Here is a 23,854-nt window from a genome sequence, read left to right on the forward strand (position 1 = left end):
AAAAATTACTGCAATAAAAGTGTTTAATTTGAAACATTAAATGAAGTTTACTTTTGAACAATTAGAATAATTTTAAGTCAAAATAATAAATTTTAGTTACTTATTTACTAGTATAGACCTTCATTGTATCCATTTTCTTAGTAAGCTCCTTAAAATTAGGTGTGTAATTAATCAAAGCAGTTCTTACAAGCTCATTACAACCTTGCCATGAGTACACTCACTTACTCCCATGCCATTCCATTGGTCAAAAGTTGTGGCTCTTCTAAGTCTTACCAGAATTATTTTGGCTCCAAAAGGATGCGTAGTTGGCAACCCCTGCTATATAACAAACATGCATTTCAGCTATTTAGATACAATTTTTTGTGAATATTGCAAATTAAATATGGAAATAATAGAATAAATTTATATTGAATAAGATAGAAATTAGCTAAAACACTAAACTGCCACATACAGAAGTTTTTAAACCAATTTTAATGGATGTGAGAGTTGGGTTGGAAATAAAGCATTTGATCAAAGACTAGAGACCACAGATATGAGAGTTCTAAGAAAAATTAGAGGAGTGAGCAGATGTCTTCAGTGGCAGAATCATATTACAGATGAAGATATTAAGAACAAACTTGGCATTACATTTAGGAATGATTAAGTAATGCTACTCTTGGGTAGTATATGGTCACTTGAACAGAATAGAAGAGGAAAGATTTGCAGAGTAGCTGTTTGATGCCAGCTGACAGGGAAAAGACCCAGAAGATCAAGATTTAGCTGGATTGATGTAGGTGGAATTGTCAGTGTCCGGCCTCTTCAGGATACTAATCATGAATTTGATGATGTTGATAATATATACTGTTATATATACATGTGTGTGTTATATATACATACATATATTATATTTTTTCATCTGTGAATCATTACCTTAAAATTCATTGCTTGCACATAATGATATTCAGCATTTACAATTAATAATTTCAAAACAAAACAAAAAAAGAAAAAAAATTACATGAACATAATTGCTAACAGTGTGTGATTTTTCAGTTATATGGGAAAAAAAATGAATCGGATAGAATATAATCATACACACACTATGTTGGAAAAAAGTATTTGAATACTTTACAATGCATGCAGATTTTGGATCCTACCACATGCAGAAGATATTCAGGGAGTGTCTGTGTAAGTTTGGTAATAAAAGGTGGGATGTGCTGCATGTTTTGCTCTGTACTCAATGTCAGTTCAGTTGAACTGACAGGCTTCCAATGTGGGATGGTAGCTGGGTATCACATCAGTGGTCTTTCTGTCCATGACATTGCTACCCATCTCAGTATACTGAAATCCACTGTTGCTTATGTGATTCATATATGGAAAGTTGATGGTGCTACTACAGCAAGAAAACATCCTAGGAGACCACTGACACTCACTGACTGAGATCGACGAGCTCTGCCTCAAAATGTTCGAGAATCGCACAGTCAATCTGGAAAGCGCTGCAAGGACATCTGTCAGCACTAGAAATATCTGCAGAGAGTTGGATGCCTTAGGTTACCATAGTAGAGATGATGCGAACAAGCCACACATCATCCCCTCAGTGACAAACGATATTTGGACTGGTGTCTTTCATACCATTTCTGGACTGTTGATAATTAGAAAAGGGTTCTGTGGAGCTTGGTCCATTGGTGAACTTTGTCCAGAACAGTGATGTCTGATGGCTACCTGGACAACTTTATGTTTCCTTCACAACATGCAATGCTCCATGTTATACTGCACTGTGTGTCCGAGACTGGTTTCCACAAAATAACATTGAAGTGTTGGACTGGCTGACTCAGAGTCCAGACCTCAACCCATTGAACATCTTTGGCATGAATTAGAACTGAATTTGTTCTAGACCACAGTGGTCAGCATCAGCAATGAGAGGATAGCTTTGCACAAGGAATGGAAGAATATTCCTGTTGCAACATATCAGAAATTGGTTGAAAACATGCCCCAAATGGTAGTTACTGTCATTGTAACTACCACTTTCTAATTCTGCTTGGTACTAGAAATTAAAATTCATTCTTTGGACCAAAAGCAGGTGTCCAAATACTTTTGTCAACATATAATGAATATATTTTTGACATTGTGGTGATTAAAACATCCTTTATAATTAAAAAAAAAAAGCTGTTATAATAATAATAAAACATTAGTCACTGTTTATGGTGATCACTTCCCAGAATTTTGATATTAGCATATAATGTGAGCAATTCAAATGTAGATGGTAAATCAGTGTTTTTTGATTCTCCAAGAAGAGACTCAGATTTACAAAAGACAGGTATTATCAAAAGGCTTGTACATAGAGGATGCAGTTTATTCTTTGAACTCCCTTCTGTTAGATGAATTAAATAAGAATCATGGTGTTGTCTAATGGATATATATAGAAAGCACCATCCAAAAAATAATTAATTATCATCTTTCAGCCAGACTACAATCTGATGTTAAGAGGATGTCCATAAAAAGGACTTCTTATCAAAGAGCAACAGTTATCTGCAAATACAATCTGTATGCTATTTTCAGAGAGTTGGCTGTTAGATTTCTTTTCACAGGTGTTGCTTGCAGAAGGATGTTGGCTATGTCAAGCATAATGTTGTTGGCAATATTTGGAGGCTAGTTGCTACATTCTGTATAATAAGATTTAATATAGGAACTTGAGGCACTACTATGAAGCTGTGGCTGAACTCTCTGACAGCTGTTTAAGTTATAGTTATTGATGTATTTATTCCTTATTAAAAAAAAAATCTTTGTGTGGATGTATTAGAAATGTCAGCTAGAATAAATCAAGGGTCTGGGTTGTGAATAGGAGAGAGAGAGAACTCTAGTGAGCTGATGGCTGCATCAGTTGCTGCATTAAGTTACTACAAGTGAAAACAACAGCAGTCTGCTCTCATACTAGGGAAAAGCTGGTGTGCTTGCAGAATAAATTAAACCAATGATTAATTCTTTCTTGGTGTTGTTGTCATTCCATTAAACCAAAAATGATGTTCAACTAGCTCTTTAGCATAAATACATGATTGATCGCCATACATGATCTCATTTTAATTTGTTTATTTTTGAATGTTAAGTGTGTTTTCCTGCACATGCAGCCATTACCAACATATACCTTTACCATTTCTTAGCCAATGCCACTCTCTCTCTCTCAAAGTGCAAGCAGCAACATATAACAGACAATAAATCCTAATTTTTGCATGCTAAACCTGATTATTAAGATATTAAAAGTTCTGCTTTGTGTTTGCTATTCTGAGAGGGTTAGTATTCTAAGGTGATACCTTAGAATAAGAGTTCACTAAAGAGACAATAAGTTGCAAATGAAATATCTTTATGAAATAAAATCTTCATTTTTATTTTGTGGCTTTCACATATAGCTTATCCTAGCCCAAACATATTATATCTAGCCTCCTCAGTCTCCAAAAATCTTGGTATTCTTTCTGTTCTCAATGTTATTCCTCTCCTCCATTTCATCCTCTTCCTCTCCATCTACCTCTGTTCTTTGGAACACCCTTCTTCATACCATTTTACCTAATAAATACAATCCCTAGCTCTTTGAGGAACACATTAATCTCTGACCACTTGCTCATGTTATGGTGCTTTTATGTTATATGCTTTGTGACCACTCGTGTAGGAGTTGATAACAAAAAAAATATGCTGAGTACATAATATTTACAGTTATAATGTTCAGGAGTGATCATATGCATATCAACTGATAATTAATACATATTTAACAGCAGACAGTGCATTAATATAGTTTTGGTATGTTAAAATACATATTATAGAGCTCTTATTACTTTTTACAAACATGACCCTGTAGCCTTAATTGCCTTATCAGTAATTCTAAACAATCCGACTTTACAAAAAGTTACTTTATTTTATGTGAATCCTGCCCTCAAAAGGTTCTAAACCTCTAGCACATATTAGTACCGTGAGCAGATTAAAGATTAGCTAATCTGAGAATTCTGTTGTAGTAACCAAACATGATACACTTTTAGGCCACTTCAGGCCTCCACTAAGCAGGGAAGTAGTCTCACTCTTGGTAATGAAATTTATCTACCACCTAAAAACCATCTGAATTTCCAAAATCTTTACTTACTTATATCCTTACTTTATAAAAGCTTTTCATTTGAAAAGCTTTTATAAAGTGTGGAAAGTTTTCAGTATTGAGACAACATTATAATATAAATATATATAAATAAAAAAAACTAGTCCTCTATGAGATTCATTGCTCTTGTGGCATTTGTTATGTAGGCCAGACAGGAAGTTGGGAGAGATCCACATGTCTGAACACGTAAAAGATCAAAAAAAGAAGAGAGAGAGCATGAATATTGGTAGTAGAGGATCGGTGTAGTGGTGGAGACGGAGAGTTGTACAGTAGATGTTCCTCCCGCGATGAGTCTTCGGATTCCTTAGAGGTGTCACAAATAATAATAATAAATAAGGGCTGGCATTCTACACAACCACTACTGGCCATCAAGTACTTGGCAACAAACTAAAATGTCATGTTGATTGTGACTGTTTTACAAGAAAATTTAAAGAAGCCTTGCAAATGCTTAGGATCCCTACACAATGCAGTAAAAATCAATGCTTAATTTTACATCAAGTATGGTCTGCTTTCATCAAAAATTTAACTGCCATGTACCTAGGATATAACACACGTGATACCATAGAACATGATAGCAACAACTAGCAGTGTTTCAGCAAACGTGCAGTAATGAATTTACCATCTGTATTCTGGTTTATCAATTATATTTACCAGTTGTGAAGTTATGAAAAACATCTAATATGTGTAATTAATTGTTAATAGACTTTTGTTGTGTAAAACTTGTGTACCAGTATCCCTGATGATGTAAGTCTTACGACTTACGAAACTTGTTGGGTTTTAATTGCTTATTTTTATTAAACTCTTTATTTATATTATAATTTAGTCCCACAGATCTGCTAAACCACAGAAACTTATGTTTGCAGCTTTTATAAAAGTTCTTTGCATGTTAGGCAGGATTTTAACCCAGATCTTTTCCACCAGAGGGTGTTAATACTGACACCCTCCGGTGATGGATGAGCTATTCCTTAAATAATCTCTTTATTCTCTTGATAAAGGAGTTGGAACTTCTATATTAAGTTTTTATCAAGGTCAGAAAAGTGGAAAATTTGCTTTATACTTAACATTACTCTCAAGAGATGATAATAGTCTCATATGTGAATAATATAAGAATATTTCTAAGCCAATACAGTGTGGTCTCTAAATAACAGAAAACATTATCCAAGTATATACAAGTATGTATATATTTGGATAGCAATACTGGATTGGTAATTTTTTATGTCACACAGAAAAGTTTCTTTCGTGTATAATATACAAAAAGTCAAAACAAGATTGATTTTTCTTTCAATTAGTCATTCAGAAATGCATCAGATGCAAAGTTGAATCATTTGTTGATAAAATTTTCTCTTCCATTAGCAACAATAGGAATAATTAGTACATTTGAAGTTGTGATTAGATAATCATTTTTGCCAATGTCCCTTGCACTCATGAAAAGGTTTTGAATTGAAAAGAAATGCATATTTATGTTTTGTGGTGCAAGATGAAAACTATTGACCAACTTTTGCTATTTCATACATCACTGCTACTTAAGATCATGAGATTTTGATAGCTGTCTACCACACTCTCACCTAGATACTTTTAGAATCATCAGTAATTATGAACTCACATATTCTTGATAGCTTTCTCATATATTCTTGGAGACCAGCTACCTAATTCCCAAAAGTTAGTTATGCTAAAGGAGCTCCCCCCATTCCCTTTGGGGAATTAAAAGGCATTAGAGGATTTTTAGAGAAGCGTGTGTGTGTGCACATGTGGATATTTTTGACAATGATCTTAATTGCAATAAGCTGTTTATATTCATTTCATTGGAATGTAATGATAAAAAAGGGCCATAGTGAATTCCTTGAAAATTCTTAGCAGAGATTATATTGTTTTCATCATTTTAGAAATTTCATATGACTTCATGGCATTGCCATGAAGTCTCATAAAAAATGAACCAAATCAGTTTTGTGATCATCACTGGGACACATAACTTGTCCATGAATTTCAACAGTCTTAAGACACTTGTGGGTAATAGGTACATTGTTGTGTGTTAAGATGTAATTAAGGGATGTGTTTGTGGGTGAGAGAGAAAGCTTGTTATGAATTTTTCAATCAACAAATTGTTTTCTTGGCATTATTTCAAAAATTTAAGTGTAGTGAAATATAGGGATTACAATTTTTTAAAAGGTTTGTTTTAGGTTTTTTGATTTATAATAAATTTAGTTTAATCCTTTATAGGAGTTGCCTCAGTCCTGAAGTATCTTCAGGACTGAGGCAACTCCTGCTAAAGGTGGACCAAGCTCTCATCACTTGTCTTAGTATCTCCCATAATGCAAAGCACATCTCCCTGTGGACTTGTATAATGCTGTGCGTTAAGGGAAGGACCACTACCCAGACCGGTTTCGACCTTTATTGAGGCCTCGTCAGTCGGAGCCAGACCCAGAGGTGGTGATACTAAGGTGGAAGTAATGGAGAAGTCATATTTACCTATACGAGTTGCCAAAAGGTGTATCACCTTATTATTAAATTACTCTGGATTAGAAAGAGAGATGTTGGAATTTTTTTTTTCTCCACTTGGTTAGATTATAATAAATTTAGTTCTTCCAACATCTTTCTCTTTAATCCAGAGTAAATTAATAATAAGGTGATACACCTTTCGGCAACTCATATAGGTAAATGTGACTTCTCCATTACTTCCACCTTAGTATCACCACCTCTGGGTCTGGCTCCCACTGAAGAGACCTCAATAAAGGTCAAAGCCGGTCTGGGTAGTGGCCCTTCCCTTAATGCATAGCATTATACATGTCCACAAGGAGATGTGCTTTGCATTATGGGAGATACTAAGAAAGTGATGAGAGCTTGGTTCACCTTTATCATGAGTTGCCTCGGTCCTGAAGATGCCTGTTGGACGTTGCTTTACTGTATGTATGTTGCTTCTGCTTTGGGCAGGTGCCCAAAGTTCACAAAGTTTATGACATGTTAATTGCAGCTTTTTTTTAGTAGAATTTTATTTGTAAAATTTGCATTTGTGAACTGTCTTAATGAGATCAGAAATCTCAAATGCAATTAAAACTGATTTTAAGTTATATATCCATGCATATAAATCTTTGTTTGCTTTCTACACCCAATGACTGCATTATAAACAGTTGTTAAAATGTATTTTCTGCAACTGAAAATTTGAAAGATGTTAGAACAAATATATTTAGTTAGGTACTATGTTTGGTGCTACAATAAAACTGTTTTGCTTGCATGTGTGCAGTATGATATCTGTGGGAGAGAACATTTTTCATTATGAAGTGTCATTCCAGTTGTTTCTGATTACACTAATTGTTGTTAACACGTTCGCTGCCATGCAACTTTGGCATGGTCTGTTCCCCTATGCCGAGCAGTTTTACTTCTTCAAGGTCAGTACGATAATCTCGTTACCGGAGGTAAACGTCCTACGAGTATACTCGTAGTTGGCTTGTACAGAGCATATACGGTCTATGAGAATACACAGTTTTGATGCTAGCCCCACAAGCCAAGGATTTTCACTTCTTCAAGGTCACCACAATAATCTCGTTCCCGGCGGTAAGCGTCATACGAGTATACTCGTAGCTGGCTTGTGAAGCAGGTTTACCCACTACGAGTATACTCGTAGTTGGCAGCGAACGTGTTAAATATAGTATAATGGACTAAATATCTCTATACTGTATTTAGTGTTACAATAAAACTACTCATTTTACTCGCTTTTGTAGTATGATGTCTGTTGGAATAGAATGTTTTTCATGCTATAGGAATGTTTTCATTCCAGTCTTCTGAAAAACAGATTTAGTGAGTTAAAATTCATCTATTCCTAAATAAAAAAAAAAAATGAATCCTTCTATGTGTTATAAGAAGTGGACTGTACCCATTGATCTTCAACAAAATATTAGCATGTGCAAGATATCTGTTGTTAAGATAGATGCTGAGGAGAAAAAAATGTGTTGAACATAGGATTCACAAAAGAATGGATAATTCTGATAATGATTGGAAATTATTTATGTGTACGTTACTATTTAAAAAGTGTATACTGATGACCAGTGAATAAAAAAAAAATTCTTAGACAAAGAAGCAAAATATAAATAAAACAAAGAAATAAATATCCATAATAAGCACAACAGCAAGTTACCATTATTTGGACTACCTTCATCCTTGTGTAAATTATTATTATTATTTGACACCTCCAGGGAGTCCAAGGACCTCATCAAGGGAGGGCACCTGCTCTTTAACTCCGTCTCCACCACTCAATCACCAACTGACCGCAACTACACCAACACCATCTACCACCGACCACCACTGGTATTTCCACAGACGATCACAAACATCCATGCCCACGGCAGGGTTCAAACCCGCAGCCTTTTGGCTGGATAACCAAGCCAGCCGAGTGGGTAGCGAATGAATCGCAGTGGACCAAAATGGATCGCAAGTTTTCTCTCAGATCAATCCCTACATGTAATGGTGGATAATGTTCTCTCCTCGACTTTCCTGTCAGTGCCAGTGTCACTCGGGGCTCTATCATTTAGCCCACCCTCTTCCTGATTTATATAAATAGCCTCTCATTCAATGCAAACCCTATTCATCATTTTGCTGATGATAGCACACTCTACTCGTTCTACTCATATGACAGGCCTTACAGTGCTCAAACATCTCATGCTTCAAGATCATCACACTTCACATCAATTACCTTAGTACTTGTATATGGAAATATGACTTCTGCATTACTTCAACCTTGATATTACTTCTGGGTCTGGGCTAGTGACCCTTCCCATAATGCATAGCACTATACATGTCTGTAAGGATATGTGCATTGCATTATGGGATACCAAGGCAATTGATGTGAAGTCAGTAGCCTCTATATATACAAGTAGCCCAGTTGTGAAGTTACTTCATGTGCACTCTTTGTTTGCTTATACTTGGATAAAGGATGAAACTAAGAAAAGAATTTCTTGGCACCTTCGTGACATTGTGGCATGTCCACTTATACACAAACATTAAATTTCAGTTGAGGAAAGTGTTTGTTTCTTGCCTCACCAGAAGGCTAAGGTGGTGATGAGAGATTTCCAATCACCCCAATGTGAACATGCTAAGTAACAATTGTTAGATAGCAAACTTAATATCACAAATGTGTCTAGCATCTTACATTGTATATTTTCTTAATTTTAATGTGGCTATATGAACTTATTTCTTTAATTTTTTTTGTAACTATTATTAATATTTGATGCTATGAAATTGAGCTTGCTTACTTTAGTTATTCTTATCACCCATAGAATTAACTCATTACAGAAGAGCTGCTGTGATATGCCTATTCATGTTTTTTAGCTTTTTTAGTGCCAAGCTCAATTTATCTCAAGCAGTTTAAAAATGGTGTCCTTGCTGAGTTCAAGTATACTTGAAAGCACTTTTACATTTAATAAATTTTCTACTGAAACAACTTTTAAACACATTTGAATTTTTGAATTTCTCTAGCATGTGAAGATGCCTATTTATGAATATAGTTCAGTTAAACTCAAACACTTCTCTTGTCTTTATCTGTTTGTCTGGAGGAAAATATTTGCACTTTTGCCTATAGCAGAAGAAATTGCCCAGCTAATGTGTTATTGTCTTTCCATGCAATAAGAATAACACAAATAGTTGGCAGTCAGACATGATGAATAGTTCTGCTGAATGTTTTTGTCAGGACTCGAAATGGTACAGAAAGTTCTAGTTTTATGCACATAAACAATTCTAATTCTCAGACACTATAGAAGGCAAATGCAGAGAAAAGCATAAGATTTTCAACTTATAAGTGAAAATTTTCAAATTTTTCATATGCCAAGAGCAATTTGAAACTAAGCTCCCTGATTGAAAGGAAGACACTTTTAAACAATTATTTCTCCTGCTCCTAAGAAAAATCCCACAAGGTATTGCCAGTTGTGTCCAAACATTTCAGTTGAAGAAAAAAATGGGGGAGAGATGAGAGAGAGAGAGAAACTGTGTGTGACAAATGTTGCATACCCTATGTATTATCCCCCTGTTTTTGAAAAATATATAATTGCTAAATTTTGCAAAAATGATGGAGGCGATTGAGAATGTTCAGTATTATATAAAAATACTGAGATCATTAAGATTTTCAATTAATATAATTTTTTGTCTCTCAGTTTTGTGACAAAAAAAAAAGGCTAAAATTTTGCATGTGGTTTTTAATTTAAATTATAAAAGAAACTAAGCCAGTAAGGAGAGTTAGGCTAGCTTATATATTCCTAGCGAAAGGGATAAACCGAATATAGCTATCTCTTTATATTGTATTAAAACAAAAAAAAAAACAACAGTGCTGTATAGAATAATATTATTTCACTGGAAGCAATAAAGAAACTGTTTAAATTTTGCATAAAAAATATTTTACTAAAAAAAAAATCGTCAGAAATGCAATACCATACATAATTTGCTGAAATTGCTCAGCATAAGTGCTGCCACTTTTACAGCCTGAGCATTGATAATGATTTTTTTTCATAGTGCTCCTCTGCAGCCTTCTTAATATTTTAGCAGTGAGTATTCCCTAATCTGTTTGCTTATTCTTTGGTGAGATGAAAAATCCAAGTTTCTTGGAATGGAAACTGCTACCTTCATACGAAATAACCACCTTCCTTGGAAATATTCTTATGAAGGTTCTTTCATTCTAGATGGGATTCGAATCAGGGCCTTTTCAAAGGGCATCATAACCAACAACAGAGCTGTGGAAGCTCTTCCACCAAAAAATACAAAGGCTTGATCTTCAAAATTTGTATTCTTTATTATTCTCTTTACATGATTTTGCAGTCATTACTGATATAATTTATTACAAATGAAATGGTTTCTTTAATATTAAATGAGAACTGCTCACATTTCAACAAATTAATATTTATTAAGATTACATATGTAATATGCATATGTACTATTTTATTCAACTGAGCATGGGAGAATATCTTGCAACAATATACAGAAAGCTTTCCATAATAAAGGATTCTTAAACATGAAACCTATATTTTAAAAATCATTTGTTTTTAAAATTAAAAACTAAAATGATAAAATAGAACAGAGAATTTCAATGCTCAGTTTGTAGTACTACATGTAATATGCTATCCTGTAAAATATACTGCGTACTGAGAATGTTTTTATGATCAATATTAATGACTGTAAAGAAAAACAAAATTAAATATCATGAAATTGTAGTTTGTTTTTTTTTTAATTTTATTTTAGTTTATCATTACAAGATTTATATCTGTTAAGAGAGCTTGCTATAGTGAAAGTTGACTGTAATTTAAATGTCTGTTGTAAAGAATATTCATGTTTTAAATATTTCAGGTTACAATTGGAGATATTAAATCAACTCCTGCATACGGTTATGGTGTCACACCTGTTAACCTAAATATCAAAAGAGCATTTGCTGGAGGCACTGGATCCACAAAATCTAAAGGCATCGATTTAGAGACTATAAGCACAATAAATGGAGTTTCCATTTATGAATTTAACCTTGATAGTTTAGAGGAAAAGCCTTGGAGAAAACCAGGAGCTGACATCACAGATTATTTCAATTATGGTTTTAATGAAGAAACATGGAAAAGTTATTGTGAAAAGCAGAGAAAGTTACGGATCGATAATAATGCTTCAATTAAGGTTGGTGTGAATGCTTTTGGCATTTTCTAAATGTTTTTCATTTATAATGATTTGATTTATCATTTAAAAAATTCAATTAATAGAAACATAACTTTATTTCCAGTATTTCGTCTTCATTGTAGCTAGGATCTTTTCAAGGAATACATTAATAGTATAAGAAATACTTTGTGTTTTTAAGGAAAAAGGAAGACAAAACAAAAGACATGGGTTTTTGACCATGTCTGAAACTTGTGCAAGTGAAAACTTCATGACATGCAAAAATGTTGACTAAACTGTATGTGAAGCTGGAATTATTTTGATTCCAACTATGATAATATTTTAATTCTCATTACAAAGGAAATGTAGCTCCTTTTATTTTTCCATTACCTAGATCAGGGGTGGGGAACCCTTGGCATGCGTGCCAAACTTGGCATGTCAACGACTTTTTTCCGGCATGTAGCCCAGAGCTCGCCTTAAAAAATAATTAAATAAATAAATACATATCCAACATCTTCGCTGAGTTGTATATTTTAACTTAACAGAATACAATTTTATTGAGTAGAGCGATACCAAATAAAAATGCAATAAAGAAACAAACACTATCAACTCTTTTAGTAATAATAAGTAATAAGAAAATGAAACAAACATCCTATTTCTAAGCCATCTATCTCCGCGATATACTGATGTAAAAGTTTTGTCCCGTTCAGTTGTTGCATCATTTGCTAAGGCAGCCAGGCGTGGCTTGGAAAATATTAAAAAGGAGCAATTAGAGACAGGAGTAACAGAGAGAAGTGTGGAAAATGAGCTACTAGAGACTTGGAATATTCCAGAAACTTTTATATGTTTTAAAATCCTTGCAACAGCATTACTATCCATTTTTGCATGTACATATTCTTGTGAATGATTGTTCTCAGTGATGACCTTTGTTAACTCTGTAATAGAAGTAGCCTTACAGATGAAACTAGTAGCACACGCATATCTCTAAAAGTTATACACATAAACCTAATATAAATTATCTGCCGTCAGTAATGCAGAAGTATCATTAATGCTAAATAAATAAAACGTCCACTTCTTTTTTTCTCTAGTTTTAATTTGATGTTTTCTGATGGTAAAGATTAACTTCTGTTTAATATATTATGTAGGTAAAATAACAATTTATTTTATCTGTAATTTTTATGTATTACTCGTCTACTCGTCAGGGATTAAGAATTAATAGAAGAATAACTTTAATTTTCTTTTCTTTTATTGTGCTTTAGTCAAGTAAAATGATTATGAGATTGTACACTGTAATATATTGGAAAAACTTGAAAACACTTATGTCTGATTGATCTTTATAAAAAAAACAAATTCAGAATTATTGCTTACTCTTTTGCTGATCTTAAAAATTAAGGCTTTAAATTGTGTGGCTGTATATGGCAGCTAGAATTACACTTAAAGGCAAATAAAAAATATCCATGCTATCAGCAGGGTAGAAGGACTTACAAGTAAAAATTCCGTCACTAATTTTTGCATTCATTCAATCTTGCATGACTTACAATAATCACTCTTATAATAGTCTTTGATTTTACCTCTCTAGTGTGATTTTTGATTATTTGAAAAGGTTTTCCTCATATTTAAAAGACACCAAATAATAATATGTTCCCGAAAATTTCGGTCGGCAAGTGAGAAAATTTTGCATAAAAGATTTGGCAATTTTGGCACACGCACTTAAAAAGGTTTCCCACCCCTGACCTTGCTTTCATATTCTTATGTGTCATCCAGTAATTTCCGACACCTGGTGATCTTGTGAACAAACACTTCATCTCACACTGAGCCGCTTGTCTTTTCTTTCATCAGTCATAAGTTCAACTTGGTAAGTTCCTTTATGTTGTCCATCCAGCTCTTTTTCGATCTTCCTCATGCCCTCAATCTTCCCCAATATAACTGCCTTTTCTAATGATTCATCTGCTTACATAATATGCCTGAAGTACATTAACTTCTGTTTAGCAATCATTGCCTCCAAGAAGCATTGTCTTTATACTCTCTAAAACCTTATTAGTCATTCTTCTTGCAGTCTATTGCTGAAATGAATCAATTTGCTTTCTGTCTGCTGTTTTGACAATTCTGACTCTTGTGGCCTTGCTAACATCTCTATCTTTCAAAAATTTTGTCAAGTTTAACATAGCTTTTTTCCTCATGACTTTTCTATTATTTTCATCTTCATATTTTCCATCATTTCTTATTCTGGACCACAGCAAATCGCAACTTTCAACCACCTTAATTTTATCTCTTTCAATCATAAATTTATCTATACATTATTATTATTATTATTACGTGACACCTCCTTGGGAGGACTCACTACTCTACTTTGCTAAATACATCTCATCCTCTCCACTGCTAATTAATTATCCAACTATGACACTACTACCATCAACGGCATCTATCGCCCATCATTGCCAACAACAGTATTTTTTGTCTGTAAATTGCATATGTTCTGAAGGCTGATTTGTCTGTACATGGGATGGAAAACCCGAGTTTCCGGGAGAAAAAAACCCTGCTACTGCCGTATGAGATCGGCTAACTCACCATACATAAATGTTTCTATACTTACTTGTTATGTACTATGAATATGCATTATTGAGTCAAAGCAATATTCTTATATATTTTCATCATATATAAGATCATATAGATCTTAGTTTTCATTTTTATAATGTACTAATGAATATAGGCCTCCAGCTCAGAGTAGAGAAATAAAGGATATATATATATATATATATATCTCCTTGACAATATATGAAGAGCAAGTTCATAGTCACATAGTTATTATAAGGTAGGATTATATATTTATCTCTGCTGTTAATTAAAACTGATATGGACTAAATTATTAAAGAAAGCAAAAAAAAAACAAAAAAAAACTTGCTGTCAAACAGGTGAATAAGCATTGGATTTCATTGGGTGGTTTCTGGATTGGCATAAAGAAAGCAATGTAGAAAAAGATCATATAATCAGTCAGCAAGGTGCCCCCCCCCCATACACACCTGAATTCTTTCTATTTTGGCCCAAAAAATTAATTAAAAACATTTATGTAAGGATATTCACTGTTATCCACTGTGTTTGAAATACACTGGAAACTGTGGTGAGGCCTCAATGCCAGCATGTAGCTTTCCCTGTAAATGCTGACACAGAGGAAAGGCTAACTTATGATGTGAATTTTGGTTTGTTTGTTTGAACCTAAATAACTGCTGTTAATTAAAACTGATATGGACTAAATTATTAAAGAAAGCAAAAAAAAACAAAAAAAAACTTGCTGTCAAACAGGTGAATAAGCATTGGATTTCATTGGGTGGTTTCTGGATTGGCATAAAGAAAGCAATGTAGAAAAAGATCATATAATCAGTCAGCAAGGTGCCCCCCCCCCCCATACACACCTGAATTCTTTCTATTTTGGCCCAAAAAATTAATTAAAAACATTTATGTAAGGATATTCACTGTTATTCGCTGTGTTTGAAATACACTGGAAACTGTGGTGAGGCCTCAATGCCAGCATGTAGCTTTCCCTGTAAATGCTGACACAGAGGAAAGGCTAACTTATGATGTGAATTTTAGTTTGTTTGAACCTAAATAACTGCTGTTAATTAAAACTGATATGGACTAAATTATTAAAGAAAGCAAAAAAAAACAAAAAAAAACTTGCTGTCAAACAGGTGAATAAGCATTGGATTTCATTGGGTGGTTTCTGGATTGGCATAAAGAAAGCAATGTAGAAAAAGATCATATAATCAGTCAGCAAGGTGCCCCCCCCCCCATACACACCTGAATTCTTTCTATTTTGGCCCAAAAAATTAATTAAAAACATTTATGTAAGGATATTCACTGTTATTCACTGTGTTTGAAATACACTGGAAACTGTGGTGAGGCCTCAATGCCAGCATGTAGCTTTCCCTGTAAATGCTGACACAGAGGAAAGGCTAACTTATGATGTGAATTTTGGTTTGTTTGAACCTAAATAACTGCTGTTAATTAAAACTGATATGGACTAAATTATTAATGAAAGCAAAAAAAAAAAAAAAAAAAAACTTGGTGTCAAACAGGTGAATAAGCATGGATTTTTTACATTAGGTGGTTTCTGGATGTATTGGCATAAAGAAAGCAATGTAGAAAAAGACCATGTGATCAGTCAGCAAGATGCAATAAGACTCAGTTCCACTTTTATCTTCACTGTCCACTGAATCCTGGCCTTATCCAAAATTAACACTGTGTTACAGAGATATTGCATTGATTCACATTAATCTATAACACAAGTAGTTTTTTCCTCCTCTATCACTTCCACATATATATATACTCTCAGGAACTGGGGATTCCAAGGATTTGAATATGCTTAGAATTCTTCATTATGGTTGTAGTACTTGAATAGACAAGTTCATAGCTACACACACAGCACTAAAATTATTATTATTATTATTCCTGACACCTCCAAGGAGTCCGAAGACTCATTGCGGGAGGACACCTACAACTGTCTCAACCACTACACCGAACTTCTACTACGAATCATCTCCATCAACGCCATCTACCACCCACCTCCACCACAACTAGTATTTTTTGTCTGTAAGTTGCATGTGTTCTGAAGTTTATACTTTCACAGACCTCTATTCTTATGACTTTTCTATTTTTCCCCTTTCAAACTTATGGATTTGTGTACCTTCTTATTGGCATGTTCATAGGGCATTCACTATTGCTGATATCGCATTTAGCATCTGTGCTGATATCCCATTAGTTCCTGTTGCAGAATTCTTATTCAGTTTGTGCAACAGCTCTAGTACTTCCTCCTCATGTACATGAGTTGCCTCATACAGTGAAGAGGTAGCAGTGAGTTCAGTGTTGCATATACCAGGTTGATAGCTTTTAGCAAAATGGCTACTTATTAATTGAACAATCACTTCTACATTAGTCATCCACATACCATCTACATTTAGTAGTTATTCTTCAAAATTCATTCTTTCTTTTACTTGCAGCTTAATGATAGAATTCTTTTGGATTGCCTTTAGCTTGCAGAGCCAGTTTCTTTTCATACATATACTGAGACTTAGCTTTCTGTACAACACTTGTGACTTTTCTGACTTGCTGCTTATAATTATCATAACTGACATGACATGGTATTCTTTTCACACCATATATTTTTTTTTATGAATCTTTTGCTTAATTAGATTACACATCCATTTCAATCCTACTCTATTCTTTGAACCCTAGAGACACATTCTGATATTTCATCATTTAGGTATTTTTTAAATATTTCCTATGCACTTTTGATATTCTTCCCATCCAACAGCTGATACCATGGTGCAGAACCCAGCTGGTCATAATTTCCTGCTTTGTTATTCAGCCTCTTCTGTCCAAATTCTGCCTCTGGTTGATCACTGTCCTCAACCAGAGGCAGAATGGTTGTCTTTAACTGACCCCCCCCCCCCCATACTATGATCAGATATAACACTCTTTAACCATGAGTTCTTTCTGTCACGTGCTGCTTGTCTCGCAACAGCTCAATAAATTCAGTTTCATTCTACTCGTGAGATTTCGCAGTTATCCAATCAATGTTTGGATAATTAATTCCCCATTATGATTACTCTTTTTGCACCTATTGTATTTATTTGGTGATACATTTCTTCACTATAACCAATTCATGAAGTCTAACATCAACAACATCCTACTATGTATTTGATCTTGTTTGACCTCCATCTCACAGCAGATGGCTTCAAACTCATTGCCACATAAAAAAACTGTTACTAGTATTGTTAATGATGCATATTCTATATACAGTGTTTCAATGACTTAAATATTTTTTATATTAATCTTTTCCCCTCCATCCTCCACAAGGATTCTTTAAATATATTTCTTGAAGAGCTGGAGTTTGTATTCATTGGGCAAAATGGTGTGGGAAAGGCTTTTCCAAAGACCATCAGGTAGATGAAATGGAAGAAGAGGGTGAGAAGTATGTTTGAAAAATTTGTGGAAATTGGTGGAATGGTGGTAGCCACTTCAATGGAGTGCATGAAAGTACTATGAGAAACCATTTGGATGGTGTGTGTGTGTGTGTGTGAGAGAGATGTCATCAGTTAAGCATTGTCTTCTGGATAGCATGGAGCATCCATTATTAGGGAGGATTTTGGTGTACCATCCCAAATGTGAGAACAGTATTCTAAAGTCAGGTGGATTTGGGATTAAATCCCAAATCCACCTGACCTTAGAATACTAGTGCTAGCAACTGTGCAAGTTGAGAAATAGTCTTTTGAACAAAATCCCTTGTTGTGTTCATAACTCATCAAATTCCTGCCATGTACCCTCAAGGGGTGTACAGGATATGATACTACTACATGAAAAAAATTACATCATTACTAACTACAATTTTGCTCCAAATCAGTCTGTTACTTGTCAAGACTCCAACATTATCAGATCTTATATTTCTAACGTCTAAGGCACTTTGTACCATATCAGTCCACCTATATCTTGGTCTTCCTCTGGGTCGTTTTGCTGCCAACCTGGCAGAGAACACTTGTTTTGCTAATCTTTCTTCGCCCATTCTGTTTAAGTGACCATACCACCTGAGATTAGCTCTGCTAACACATTCCTGGATGCTGACAATGTCAAGTTCTTTCCTAATATTCTCGTTTTTAATATGATATTGCCATCTGTTCACGCCTCTAATCTTTATCAGGACTCTCATATCTGCGGTCTCTAGTCTTTGGTCAAGCGTTTTACTTCTGACCCAGCTCTCAGGTGCATAAGTTAAAACTGGTTTGAACACTGTCTTGTATACAGCTAATTTAGTGTTCTGACTAATTTCTCTCTTATTCCATTTGAATTTATTCAGTTGACTTCCTACCATACCAGCATTGCTGATTCTGTTGTCTATTTCTATATTTAATTTACCATCTTCAGTAAAAATCGTGCCTAAGTAGCTGAAATGCTTTACTTGTTCAACAGGTTCTCCATTCACAACATAGTTGACATTTTCATTGATTTTGCCTATTTTCATTGTCTTTGTCTTTTTATTGCTGACCTTCATACCATATCTATTATAACAGTTATTGAATTTAGTCAGAGAATCTTGCAGACTTGTAGCGGATTTATTTAGAAGTATAACATCATCCGCATAAAGCAAAGAGCTGACATTAACATCTCCAATTTTGATATCATGTTTAATACCACTTTCCTTCATAATGTGATCCATATAGATAATGAATAACAGAGGGGATAATGTACATCCTTGTCTCACACCAGATTTAACATTAAATCATCTTCCTGTACTTATTTCAAATCTAACTGCTGACTTACAACTCAATTAAAGACTAAGTATTGCTTGATATAATGCCCCATTGACACCATATAACTGTAGCGTATTGAATAGTTTTGCTCTTGGCACCTTGTCATATGCCTTTTCCAAATCGACAAAACTTAAATACAGATCTTTATTATATTCTCATGCTTTCTCGGCTATTTGTCGTAAAGTGAAGATCTGATCCTGACAGCCTCTATTTGGCCTGAATCCAGCTTGTTCTTCACCAAGCTTTTCTTCCACAATTCTTCTCAACCATTTCTCAAGTATACTTGCATAGATCTTGCCAGGAACACTCAGTAGGGAAATACCGCTGTAATTCTCACATTCAGTTTTATTTTCCTTTTTATATATGGGTACTATGAGAGCTCTACTCCAATCATCGGGAATTCGTCCCTCTGTCCAGGCTTTCTGAAGTATGCAGTGTAGCCACTGTAAGACTTATACCACCATACTTCAGCATTTCTGGTCGAATATCATCCACTCCTGCTGCCTTTCCACGCTTCAAGTCTTTGATGGCTTTTTCTACTTGAAGTATGGATATGTATTCCTGACTGCATGCCTGGTTAGTGTTTTATTACCACTGTACTGTCATCACGGCTTGTTTCATTTAGCAGTTTTTCAAAGTAATTACTCCATACTTCAAGGATATCTTTTTCTCCCGTTTTCATGTCACCTTTATCATCTCTAACTCCTTTTACAGCACTCTTTCCTCCATTCCTAAGCTTCTTCAACAACCTCCAGAATATTTTGCCACCTTCTTGATATTTATTTTCTATATTCTTGCCAAAGTCCTCCCATGACTTTTGTTTAGCTAGTTTTACACAGTGTTTAGCATTCTTGTTTGTCTCTGTATTCTCTAAGAGTACAAGCTGACTTATTTGACAGGAACTTTTGATATGCTTTCTTCTTTTCCTTCACTGCATCTTTAACTTCCTGTGTCCACCAGGGAGTTCTGATTTTTTTATCCTTGCAGACAACCACACCACATGCCTCTTTGGTAGAATCAATCAATGTTTTCTTCAGAGTTTGCCACTGAATCTCCAAGGTTTGATTCCTGTTCTCAAACTCTTTCAATTTTTCTTCAATAATCTTTGTGTATTTTAGTCTACAGTTCACATCTGAGAGCTGCTCAATTTTTTTCCACTTTAATACTTTTTACATGTTATTCATTTCAATATGAAATTCGATTTTATCCTGCTCAAGACTAAATAGTGATCACTTCCAATTTCATATCCTCTGTACACTCTGGTGTCCTGCACCAGGGAGAAAACATCACTATCAACAATAATATAGTCAATGAGACTTTTCTTATTCCTTGCCTCTTCTCTCCACGTGAATTTGTGCACATTTTTATGTTGGAACATGGTGTTAGTAATAACCAGTCCATGTCCTGAGCAGAAATCCAACAGGTATTTGCCATTACTATTAGCTTTGCTCTTTTCTCCAAATTTTTCCAAAATATTTTTGTATGTCTGACAATCATTTCCTACTCTGCTATTCAGATCCTCAAAAACGACTAACTTTTCCTTTTTCATTGTGTCAGTTGCTTTTTCTAAAGCATCAAAAAATTCCTCCACTTCTACCTTAGCAGAACCTACTCCTGTGGGACCATAGGCACAAACAAATAAGTCTCATTGTCCAGTTCCCCATTCTCATATTTGCCCACATCACTCTACTTGAGACTGACTGCCATTCGAGAAGATTACCCTCGTATTTTGTGTTGAATGCAATGTCTACTCCTTCTTTTCCTTGATTGTCAATGCCTGAATATAACATTTTGTATTTATTGCTCAGAAAGATCTCACCAGTTTTGGTCTTTTTTGTTTTAGTCACTCCTATTATGTCAATCTAGTACTTATCTAATTCCTCCGCTAGCTCCATTTCTTTGCCATTCAGGCTTCTTATGTTGATAGTACTGATCCTTAACTCTGGTGATGTTGAGTTGGGGTTTGTTTTCAGATTTGTTCCAGCAGCTGACTTTTCGCTGTTTGCCCTGGTTCCCTGGCGAAAACAACAGGGGCCTTTTTTTATCAGGCGAAGCCCCAGCTGGCATGAAATTTTGTCATGTTGTACCATAATTTTTTATTTTGATTTAACCAATAAGAATACAATTTGGTCAGCTGAATCCCAAATTGCCAGCCCATGCTCATTCGCTCAGTATCCAAGTAGATACCTAACAGGGCGCACCACGAGAAGGTGAGGATTGGACATTAGGTCAGAAGCCCTGGTCAGTTCTCCACATTCCTTTAAAGGTTATGTGGAGGTCATAATTTCCTGCTCAGTTATACAGCCTCTTGCCCCTTAAGCACCCTGTGTGCCTGTGTGTGTGATGTGTGTGTGTGTGTGTGTGTGTGTGTGTTTGACCCCCTCCCCCCCATACTATGTGTGTGTGTTCATAACACTCTTTAACCATGAGTTCTGCCTGGCACGTGCTGCTTGTATATGCTCAATTAAATTCAGTTTCATTCTAGCTCGTGAGATTTCCGCAGTTATCCAATCAATGTTTGGATAATTCATTCCCCATTATTGATTACTGTCGTTGCACCTATTGTATTTCATTTGGTGATACAGTTCTCTTGAAAATAACCAATTCATGAAGTCTAACATCAACAACAGGTCCTACTATGTATCTTCTTGTTTGACCTCCATCTGAAGCCAGATGGCATTTCAAACTCATTGCCACATAAAAAAACTGTTACTAGTATTGTTAATGATTCTATTCTACTCTCAATTCACAGGACTTAAATATTCTTAGTCAATATTATCCACTCCATCCTAGAATACAAGGATTCATTGAAAGGTTTGCTTGAAGAGCTGGAGTTTGGTTATTCATTGGGCAAAATGGTGTGGGAAAGGCATTTGATCCAAATTTAATCAGGTAGATGAACCACTTGGAATGAAGTTATCTTATGGTCTGTCTTTTGAAAAATCCTTGTGCAACTTGGTGGAATGGTGGTAGCCACTTCAATGGATTCTTCGACTAGTGCTGAGGTACTTTAGGACTGGTGTACTTTTTCCCGTGAGAGAGATGTCATACAGTTAATCATCTGTCTTCTGGATAGCATGGAGCATCCATTATATTCAGGGAGGATTTTACTGTACGATCCCAAATGTGATGAACAGTATTCTAAAGTCAGGTGGATTTGGGATTAAATCCCAAATCCACCTGACCTTAGAATACTAGTGCTAGCAACTGTTCTAAGCTTCGAGAAACTAGTCTTTTGAACATAATCCCATTGCTTTCATAACTCATCAAATGGTCAGCTTGTTATGTACCTCCAAGGGTGTACAGGATATGATACTACTACAGGCAAACTTTTGCATCTTTACTAACTTCAACAATTTTGCTCCAAATCAGTCTGTTACTTGTCAAGACTCCAACATTATCAGATCTTACTTGTTCTTACCTCTAAGGCACTTTGTACCAGTTAAGTCCACCTATATCTTGGTCTTCCTCTGGGTCGTTTTGCTGAAAAACCTGGCAGATTTCTCTTTGTTGCACTAATCTTATGTTCGCCCATTGCCTGTTTAAGTGACCATACCACCAAGATTAGCTCTGCTAACTCAACTGGATTGCTGACTATGGAAAGTTCTTTCCTAATATTCACCCAACCTTATGATATTGCCATCTGTTCACGCCTCATAATCTGGGATATTATACCAAAAACATCCCAATATCTGACGGTCTCTAGTCTTCTGGTCAACCTCATTCCTGATCAGCTTACTTTCTTTATACAGTTAAAAGTGGTTTGAAAATTGTATCACAAGGAAATTTAGTGTTCTGACTAATTTCTCTCTTATTCCATTTGAACTGAAAGTTGACTTCCTAGCAGAACCAAGCTGACTCTGTTGTCTATGTTCTATATTTAATTTACCATCTTCCAGGAAATCGTGCCTAAGTAGCTGAAATGCTTTACTTGTTCAACAGGTTCTACTTCACAACATAGTTGACATTTTCATTGATTTTGCCTATTTTTCATTGTCTTTGATACTTTTTAAAGCCGTTCATACCATATCTATTATAGAAACAGTTATTGAATTTAGTCAGATACTTGCAGACTTGTCCCTTTATTTAAGCTGCTATAACATCATGTGATAAAGTAATGTGTACAATAAAATAGGGGGACAGTAAAACTACTTGATATCATGTATTAATACCACTTTCCTTGTTTTGATCCATTTATAGATAATGAATAACATAGATAGATGTACATCCTTGTCTCACACCAGATTTAACATTAAATCATCTTGACATGTACTTATTTCAAATCTAACTGCTGACTTACATACTCTGGGTTTAAAGACTAAGTATTTTTTTGATCATCATTTTCTTTGACACCATATAACTGTTTAGCGTATTGAATTAGTTAATCCTCCTTGGCACCTTAGTCATATGCCTTTTCCAAATCGACAAAACTTAAATACAGATCTTTATTATATTGTCATGCTTTCTCGGCTATTTGTGGTAAAGTGAATATCTGCATTCTTCTGACAGGCACTCTGACTTGAATCCAGCTTGTTCTTCACCAAGCTTTGTCTTCCTCTGGGTCTTCTCAACCATTTCTACCAAGTATACTTGGCATAGATCTTGCCAGGAACACTCAGTAGGGATATTACAGTAGTCTGGAAATTTTATTTTCCTTTTTAGGAACACATTTCTGACTGATCCAGAGCTTTGACCTTCCAAGGCATCGGGAATTCGTCCCTCTGTAACCAGATCATTGCAGGATATGCAGTGTAGCCACTGCAAGACATTTTGCTAACATTTCTTCTCTCATTTCTGGTTTCGAAGTGATCATCCACTCCTGCTGCCTTTCCAC

General features: G+C 34.9%; 1 protein-coding gene across 1 annotated transcript in view; it reads left to right on the forward strand.

Moving 5' to 3' along the window:
* Positions 1-23,854, forward strand: part of LOC150092630 (uncharacterized) — a 100,600-nt gene that overhangs the window by 61,059 nt on the left and 15,687 nt on the right. The window contains exon 3 of the mRNA XM_090414640.1: positions 11,432-11,743. Coding sequence (XP_090270766.1) covers positions 11,432-11,743 — 312 coding nt within the window. The remainder of the gene's footprint in view (positions 1-11,431; positions 11,744-23,854) is intronic.

This window comes from Typopeltis vanoorti, chromosome 25 (genome assembly GCF_054136105.1).
Source record: "Typopeltis vanoorti isolate ZY-2024b chromosome 25, IOZ_Tvanoo_1.0, whole genome shotgun sequence".
In the NCBI taxonomy this organism is placed as follows: Eukaryota; Metazoa; Arthropoda; class Arachnida; order Uropygi; family Thelyphonidae; genus Typopeltis; species Typopeltis vanoorti.